This window comes from Pundamilia nyererei, unplaced genomic scaffold, assembly GCF_000239375.1.
Source record: "Pundamilia nyererei isolate P.nyererei 1_Seehausen unplaced genomic scaffold, PunNye1.0 scaffold00022, whole genome shotgun sequence".
Classification (NCBI taxonomy): Eukaryota; Metazoa; Chordata; class Actinopteri; order Cichliformes; family Cichlidae; genus Pundamilia; species Pundamilia nyererei.
The window spans coordinates 2326181-2335370 of NW_005187423.1; the positions used below are offsets into that span (position 1 = coordinate 2326181).

The 9190-nt window shown below is 40.8% G+C and overlaps 1 protein-coding gene across 1 annotated transcript in view; it reads left to right on the top strand.

Annotated features, from left to right (window-relative positions):
- herc3 (HECT and RLD domain containing E3 ubiquitin protein ligase 3) overlaps positions 1-9190 on the top strand; it is a 36652-nt gene that overhangs the window by 17133 nt on the left and 10329 nt on the right. The window contains exons 14-21 of the mRNA XM_013909252.1: positions 2084-2283; positions 2446-2559; positions 2766-2789; positions 2882-2980; positions 3089-3259; positions 3344-3487; positions 6316-6482; positions 8840-8906. Of these exons, the coding sequence (XP_013764706.1) occupies positions 2084-2283; positions 2446-2559; positions 2766-2789; positions 2882-2980; positions 3089-3259; positions 3344-3487; positions 6316-6482; positions 8840-8906 (986 nt within the window). The remainder of the gene's footprint in view (positions 1-2083; positions 2284-2445; positions 2560-2765; positions 2790-2881; positions 2981-3088; positions 3260-3343; positions 3488-6315; positions 6483-8839; positions 8907-9190) is intronic.

A 9190-nucleotide genomic window follows, 5' to 3' on the forward strand; every position in this document is an offset into this window, starting at 1 on the left:
AATCCGCTTGGCATCTTTCTTGGCCTTAAGACAACAATTCTGATGGCTAAAGATCCAAACGGGACAAAAGAAAAAAGAAAAAAAAAGAGCCTGGCTCATATGGATTTTTGAACTCACTACTGATATTTGAGGAAAACTAGGGGTTTTAACAGAGGTAAAGGTCAGTTACTAGCCCGTCTGCTAGTTTAGTCTTCCCTCTGTGGCCACATGAATCAGTTTAATAATAATAATGTTTGTTTTTTTTCTTGGTGGGTCCTGAAAATTACTTTCGTGCATTTATTTTAAATATTTGGATGATATTTCATAAAATGTTGTTGACACTTTCAAAGATATTCATAGTGCTGCTGCAATAATACAGACGAGTGACAAAAGCGCTCTGGAGAAAGGTTTGTTCACCTCTGCACATGTGACCGACTGCTGCGTAAAACTGTTCATGCACGTCTGGTCTACGCCACACAAACATACATTCACTGGCCATTTTATTAGTTACACCTTAGACCCCTTTTTGCTATCAGAACTGCTTTAATACTTCATGGCATCGATTTAACAAGGTGCTGGAAACATTCCTCAGATTTTGGTTCTCATTGACACGGTAATGTCACACAGTTTCAGCAGATTTGTCCATGATGAAAATCTCTCATTCCATCACATCGCAAATGTGCTCTGAGATTTGGACTGTGGAGTCCATTTGAGTGCAGCGAACTCACTGCTATGATCAAAAACGATGAGATGATTTGACATTTGTGACGTGGTGCGTTATCCTGCTGCTTCCTCAGAAGGGACAGTACACTGTTTCATAAAGGGATGGACATTATCAGCAACAGTATTCAGGTATGCTGTGGGCTTTAAACTATGCTCAAATGGTGCTAACTGTCCCACAGTGTGCCAAGAAAATGTGCCCCACACCACCAGCCTGAACTGTCATTACAAGGCAGGATGGAGCCACGATTTCATGTTGTTCATGCCAAATGTGAACCCTGCCATCTGAATGTCACAGCAGAAATGGAGATTCATCAGGCCAGGCAACATGTTTACAGTCTTCTGTCTGAGCCTGTGTGAACTGTGGTCTCAAATTCCTGTTCTTAACTCTCATGAGTAGCAACTGGTGTGTTCTTCTGTTGTTGTAGCCCATTTTCTTCCAGGTCTGACATATTGTGAGTTCAAAGATGCTTTTTTGCATACCTTGGTTGTAACGAGTGGTTATTTGAGTTCCTGTGCCCTTATTGTCAGCTCGAAGCAGTCTTGCCATTCTGCTCTTTGGTCTTTGGCAGCAAAACATCTTGAACTACTGCTCAGTGGATGGTTTCTCCTTCTCAGGCCATTTTGTGTAAACCCTGAAGATATTTATATGGGAAATTCAAATTATATCAGCAGGTTCCGAAATACTCACACCAGCCTATCTAGCACAACAACCACGCCACGTCCAGAGTCACTTAAATCATCTTTCTTCCCCATTCAGTGCTCAGTTTGAACTTGCGTACATCCCTAATTAGTTACTGCCCTGTGGTTGGCTAATAAGATATTTGTGTTAACAAGTTGTTGAACAGGTGTATCTAATGAAGTGGCTTTAAATTATTTAAGTGCTAAAACAGAATGTCTGTGAAGGTTCTCAGTCATCCAGGTCATCGTAGTCAAAGGAGCTTGCAAAGAAAAGCGTCTGGACTTCTTTAAGTTACTTGAAGACGTTTCACCTCTCATCCGAGAAGCCAGAGTTTCGGGTGAGTAACTCACCCGAAACTCTGGCTGATTGGGACCCACACCCAGTTTCACACCTTGGCTCAGGCGATTAGAGGATCATCAGGGGGTCCTTTTGTCCCTCTGTGGGGGGGACACTCCCACTAGGTTTATATCTGGGACTCTCCACCATTTGACCTTAGAACTGAAGAAGCTTCTCGGATGAGAGGTGAAACGTCTTCAAGTAACTTAAAGAAGTCCAGACGCTTTTCTTTGCAAGCTCATTTGACTGCTAAAACAGAAGCATTGCTATTGTGTAATTCCTGAAATTCCAATACATCATAGAAGAAACTGACAACCTCAGTGCTACTTGAGTCCACCATAAAATATCATGGTGTATTTGGTTGAGGTCATTTATTTTCCTCTCCTTTTTGTGTCTCTGCAGACAACTGGTGGTGTATCGTGGATGGCAGCGTGTTCACCCGAATGGTCGACATGTACAAGAGCATTGTTGTCTTTATGCTAACAGGAGGCAAGACTGTGCTCGTGCCCATGTTCTATGAGAACTATTTTCTTGCCACTCTTCGGCTGCTGGAAAAGCTCCACAAGGTATTCACAAACGACACTCGCCGTTCTCAGCTGTGCTTGTTCGGCAATACAATCCAAGAAGGAAGTGTTTGTGTCACGGTCAGATGGTTCTCGGTAATCTGTAGTCTGCTGTGTACTGTGACATTTCCTGGAGATCAGCAGGTTTTTGTTCCATGTTACCAGGTAAACTTGAAGGCACAACACGTGGAGTACAACCGCTTTTACATCCCAGACATCACCAGCCTCGTGGACATCCAGGAAGACTACCTCAAATGGTTTCTGAGTAAAGCTGAGATTGTGAGTACTGAGTTTGGGATAGGTTTTTGGGAAGGCATCTGTGTTTGTCAGGTCTGTTTGTCTCTTCTTGCTGCCCACTTGTTTCATAAACAACACTCGGGCACTGGAAGGAATTAAAAAATCTCTTCGTTTCTACTTTTAAATGTCTTTTTATTTTTCAAGTGTCAGGTTTGATCAGATGACTTTTCTTTCATTCTCATTTTTAGAAAGTGGGATCATCCCCTTCACAGGTAGTTGAATTAAAGACTCAGTTATTAAGCATAATAGATAAATGTGATTCATTTAAATGGTTTATTAAGCATTCATTCTGTTTTCCCTGCAGAGTGACTTTCCCGCAGTAAACCTATGTGCCTACCCGTTCATACTGAACGCAAAAGCCAAGACAACCATGCTGCAAACTGATGCTGAACTGCAAATGCAGGTATCCGCTGCTGACAGACTTTATGTGTCAGCAAATGTTTCTTAATTCTTCTCGTTCTCATGTGAACATTGTTTCATCCATTTCTCTCCACCTGTGTCCGTTACCAAGATGGCAGTAAGCGGTGCAAACCTACACAATGTCTTTATGCTGCTCACACTGGAACCCCACCTCGCTAGGAACCCTTACCTGGTGCTCCATGTGCGCAGGAGCCATTTAGTAAGCGACACACTACGCGAGCTCACCATGTACTCTGACGTGGACCTCAAGAAACCACTCAAGGTGAGAGGCGGCACTCACCGGAGGCGTAACTTGGACAAAGCGAAGATTTGTTTTTGTTTTTCATCTGCTTCTTCCTCCCTCCAGGTGATCTTTGATGGAGAGGAGGCCGTAGACGCAGGCGGCGTAACTAAAGAGTTCTTCCTGCTGCTGTTGAAGGAGCTGATGGATCCCGTGTACGGGATGTTCACTCATTACAAAGAGTCCAACCTGCTCTGGTTCTCAGATAAAGTGAGTTTCCCTGGTTGACAGTTAACAGGCAGTGGAATTAGTATGTTAAAGTATTTATCGAGTATATTTAAATATAATTAAGTCTAATTTTAGCATATTACCTTCAACTTGAAACATTACGGTGAGCCGCACTGCTGCAGACAGTTAAACACGAAGCTCTTTTCCAACTGCTGCACCTGCTGTGAACAGGTTTTAATGAATGAGTAGTTGCAATGTCTTCAAATAGGAAACTTCATCTTTTGAGATGGTTATCCAGAAGAAAAATGATACTTAATCTGGAGACTGTGTTTTAAAACATCGTAGACAGATCAGAGACAGCTTATTTATTTATTTAGTTTATGGATAATTTAGAAACACACAACTGTTTAAGTAACTTTGGATATGAACTAAAATCATCGGTTAATTCCTAATGCACAACAGTGTAGCACAGCTAATCCATGCTTTACAGGGGTTATTGCATTTCAGTCACAAAGCTGAAAGCTGCATACAGTGGTCCACTTTTTTTTTTCTACCTCTGAAAGAAAAAGGAAAATACTGTGACTCTGCAGACTGAAACATATTTGGACTTGCTGACAATAAGCAGCCTGTGCTGTTGGCTTTTAGCTCAGCTGTTTTCTGGGAAGTAAAGCGTTTAGGCTAATAATGATATTATGAGATCTCAGTGACGTCAGAAAAGAAAGAAGATTTAAGTAATTAGTAAGCATACTGCTCCTGTGCTGTGTGTGTAAATTGCACTCAGCCTTGTTTTAGGTTTGAAGCATCTTGTCTGGGCTGTGTGGGCTCCAGCCTAATTTGCCCCTTGGAGATAATGTCTCTTTGACATGCGCAGGATGGACGAGTCACATCTGTTGCTCAAAAAGAGAAGTCAGTGTTTCAATAAATCCACTGACCTTTTCCTTTTAGTTTGAAGCCTTTCAGCTTTCTTTTGTCTGGGTTTTTTTTTTTTTTTTGGACTAAAGAGCAGTCGGCCTCTAATGGATTACCCGAATGTGGACTGGCAGTTGTTTGACTGCTGCTGTTTTTTCCAAGAAGAAGAGCTGCTGTTTCTGCAGTTATACAGAGATGCTGTATGTCAGTGGGAACACTAAGGTTTACAAAACACTCACCTCTATAAGGGAGCTCGTCCCTCAGCCTTGACCGTCATGCTGACTGAGATTGGAAACAACATAATATTAGCTCTGTTCAGTCAGTCACCTCTCTGTCATTCAAATTAAGGTCAAAATCCCCCCTCCCCCCCCCCTTTTAAACTAACTCTTTGTAAAATTATTAAGTAAAAAAGTAAGAGGTATTTGCATGAGAGTAGCATTTATTTTATATAGTCCAAGATTCATTTTCTGGCACATAATTATAACACACAGTTGCAGCCATAGTGATAATCTAGAACAGGGGTGTCAAACTCAAATACACAGTGGGCCAAAATTCAAAATTGGAACAAAGTCGCGGGCTAACATTAATATTTATTGAAAAAAAAAAATCTTCCTCCAGATATAAGAATGAATCTTTTCTTATGGACTCAAATAAGTTTTGCTGGAAAACTGAATATGGAACAAGCAAAGCTTAATACTAAACAATATATATATTAGCTGTATAATACCAGTAGGCCATCTCTAATAGTATTTTGGTATGGCTTCGCGGGCCAAATGTAATTAGGCTGCGGGCCAAATTTGGCCCACGGGCCAGAGTTTGACACCTATGATCTGGAAGATGTCAAGATTTTCTTTTGGAGTGACACAGAAGGACATGATTAGACATGAGTACACCAAAGGGACATCTCAGGTTGAGTGGAGACAAGGGATGGTTTGGACATGTGCAGAGGAGGGACAGTGAATATTGGAAAAAGGATGTTAAAGATGGAGCTGCCAGAGACGAGGAAAAGAGGAAGACCACAGAGAAGATTCATGGATGTAGTGAAGGAGGACATGCAGAGGGTTGGAGTGACAGAGGAGGATGTCAGGGATAGAGTGAGATGGAGGAAGATGATCTGGTGTGGCGAGTTGCGCTCGAGGGGTGGTGTTGTTGGTTTCAGGGTCCACTATGTTGTTCCAGAATATCTCAACTATTCGGTAGGTTAATGGTTGGTGTATTTTTAGGCACATACTTAGCGATCATTGGACGAAGCCCACTGGTGATCTACTGACCAGCTGTTTGTTTCAATTCAAACAACTGTCATGGCTGCCATAGCCTCTACAGAATGCTTTGTGTAGATGAGTTAGTGAAACAGCTTGATTAGCTTTCTTGTGTTTTTGTGCCTTGTGATACAACATACAGTCTCTTTCTTGCACGAGGGTGTAACCATTGACATCCTCACATCTGTCCATTGCCAGTTTTTTCATTTTGTACAAATCTGGCTAACTCTTCCAAGTTTTATCTTTTTTTCCCTTCTGTTCAGCGTCCTTATACTCATCATAAAAATTCCCTTTTAGCACACAAACACAAACAATTTTCCTTGTTACTAAAGCTGATTCTTAAGTGTGATTTCACTAACTCGTCTACACAATTTTGTAGAGGTAATAGAAGCTTTGGCAGTTGTTTACTTTAAATGACAACTTTAATCTCCATATTTTGGCTTTATTCTATCCTTATGATAGCATATTTACCTCGAAGCTCTGATACCTTAGAGTTAAGAAGAAAGGTACCTTTTTCATATTTGTATAGTTCTGTGAGTGTGAATTTACTGCTGGTGTACCATATAACATTTTTCAGCTCGTGGGATGTGAGAAATTGTCGAGTTACGTTGAGCCAGCTGACACGATGCCACCAAAGACTCTGCTCAGAGAAGTGGTAAAAGAAAGACAACAGGAAAATAATGTTTCTGCGTGCATCTCCAGTGTTTTGTAGAGCAGAACTGGTTCCACCTGATCGGGATCATCTGCGGTCTGGCCATCTATAACGCCACAGTGGTGGACCTCCACTTCCCCCTGGCTCTCTACAAGAAGCTGCTCGAGGTGTCACCCACGCTGGAGGACTTCAAAGAGCTCTCACCCACCGAAGCCCGGTAAACATGGCACATTGCAACTCACCATTTATTTTTAATTCATTTTTTGATCTATATATTTATTTATATATAAGGGTTAATCTATACTCTGAGTTGGTAAAGACTTAAAATAATGAATGAAAGAATTCAATTTTTGATCAAACTTAGCAGAACAGCCTTTAAGTTTTAAGAAATGACATGACATCCTTAAAGCATAAAGAGAGATAACTGTGGGATTAGTGGACTTCCAGAGGAATAGGATGCAACTGAAGAGACCTCTTAGGTGAGAGGTCTTCAAAACTTAAGTCAAGTTCTTTTTCAAGATCCTTCAACTACCACGACCTGAATGACTGAGGACCTACACAAACAATAGGAAGAAAGATCTCACCAAAAGCGATGTTTGCATGCAAGCAAGGTATGTTTGGGGAACAAGTGGAACCCCCAAATATAGCAATGGAAGTGGTCAGTTTGTTATTGGGTTCCTAAAACCTTCCATAAAAAATTATGCAGTCTGAAGCAAAAGACAAACAAGGTGAGGCATGACATCTGGCACATTGGTCCATAATGTTGGGGTAAGTTCTTGATAAATAAGACCTTGAAAAGTGGATTCTATATCTTAAATAGTGTAAGTTGAAACCTGGCACAGAATCTAATCTGGAAATAAAGAAATAAATGGGACAATAAAATAACTTGAATGCCTCGATTATGTCACAGAAGATAGGAGGCATAAGTAAGAGCACAGGGTTTTTTTCAATAACTGCATCGCAGACTTAAAATGACTTAAAATGACTTAAAATGAGACTTCAAACTGAGACTGAATCCTAAGATTGCGCGTAAGAGGAGGGAACTCACAGATTTTTGCGACTGACTGTGTAGCATTTGTATTTCTGGGAGTTAAGGTGCAAAATATAAGGAGGAGAATATTTAAATCAAGCGCGAAGTTTACAGTTTTGGGTTTTTGTGTATTTTTCTTAATCACCTGTAAAACTAAACACACCTGTTAGCACTATTTGGTGAATGCACTCAGACGCTGTTTTGCTCTGTTTAATAAATCTTGCCCTAATAGGTGATGGAGAGTAGATTAGAGAGGCAGATGAAGAAAAGGATGAGCGAGATTGAATCTCAAGTCTACACCATAGTAACTCAGGCGAGTGAAGCCGGTCGATAAATATATGAATATGTGAAGACCGATATATAAAACGTGTAAATTGTTCTGATAAAGAAAGTCCCAATCTGGGGGCTTTACTGTCCCACAGAAACAAAGAAATAAATCGGTGCAATGATTTAAAAAAAAAATGCCTGGAATAAAAAAAGATTATGACTCCATTAATTTTAACCTATTAGCAAAAAGAGAAGAAAGTCTGGACACGCAGGGCTGTCAGAGTAAAGTGATGATGATATCTCAGCCTTGGGCCAGCGACTTGAAATAGTCCTCCTTTAGAAGGATGTTTACCTTCATCGGGGTTAGGATCAAATCTGCACCCGGATGCCAAATCCGTGTGCCACTTGTTTACATAACCAGTGTTTTTGCTTTTCAGAGTAGCAGTGAGATAATTTGCCACTTCATTGAATTTAGAGCAGGAACGGTCAGCATTTCCGTTCAGCCTAATTGTCTCCAGTCAGCTATTGATTTTGCGATTATCCATTTAATGTGATTACCGATACGTACGGGCTGCAGCAGCCTGTTGCTCTCGAGACAACACCATCTTAAAGGACACTACATCTTAAAATGTTTGTTCTTATTATTTTGTCTGTCTTTTTGAGCTGTTCAGCTTCGACAGGCTAAAGGCAGCACAGTGGAGACAACACACAGATAAGAAGCAGACACCAGCTCTGCTTTCTGATAAAACATTGTTTGATATTTTCTTTGTACTGTGACCTCAGCCGAGTAACTTGGGTCAAATTGCAAAACAATAATAATATATCCCCTTTGGCTAATTAGCATTTCCGTTGGCAGCCCATTTGTCCTTCCTGTTATTGGTGGTTATAACATCTAGCATTTTCTTTTCAGGAAAACTAACACAACACTCCCTGTGAGTCATTTCCTATTATTAATAATTCACCTCTAATCTGACAGAGCCTGTGTTCACGATTTGTTTCATCTACGGAGCTGCTGGAGCAGCACGGCTGATCCCTGGGTTTTCAATGTAAAGGTCAAACGTGGATAGAGTTGAGAGTTAAATACAAGTATAACACCAAAGAGCTGCAGGTGATACCGACAAGTTCTGTATTACTACAGCTCCAAGCAGTGACTATAACACTGTGTGTAACACCATAATACAGTTTTAACTTTCCTTGTTTTGCTTCTGTCTGCTGAGCAAATGACAGTTTGAGTTTTCTGTGTTGGTTTTTATGAGTTGATTTCTTTGTTTCTCCAGGAGTTTACAACAGCTTTTAGACTATGAAGGAAGTGACGTGGAGGAGACGTTTCTTCTCAACTTTGCTGTAAGTGTAACTTTTTATTTGTTGCCACGTGTGTGAAAAAGGCTGGTGTTATTCTTTATTTTGTTTATTGTTAATATGTTCCTTGAAGTTCTACGTTACAGAATGACTCACGACTGTTCGTTCTTTGTCGCCTTGGTGGTATATTTTGGGTCATTGTTGTGCTGGAAGACACATCCATGACCCATCTTCGTTGTTCTGGCTGAGGGACAGAGGCTATATTTTACATTACATGGCCACAGTGGCCCCTCATTGTGTTGAAGTCGTCCTGTCCTTAGCAGAAAAAC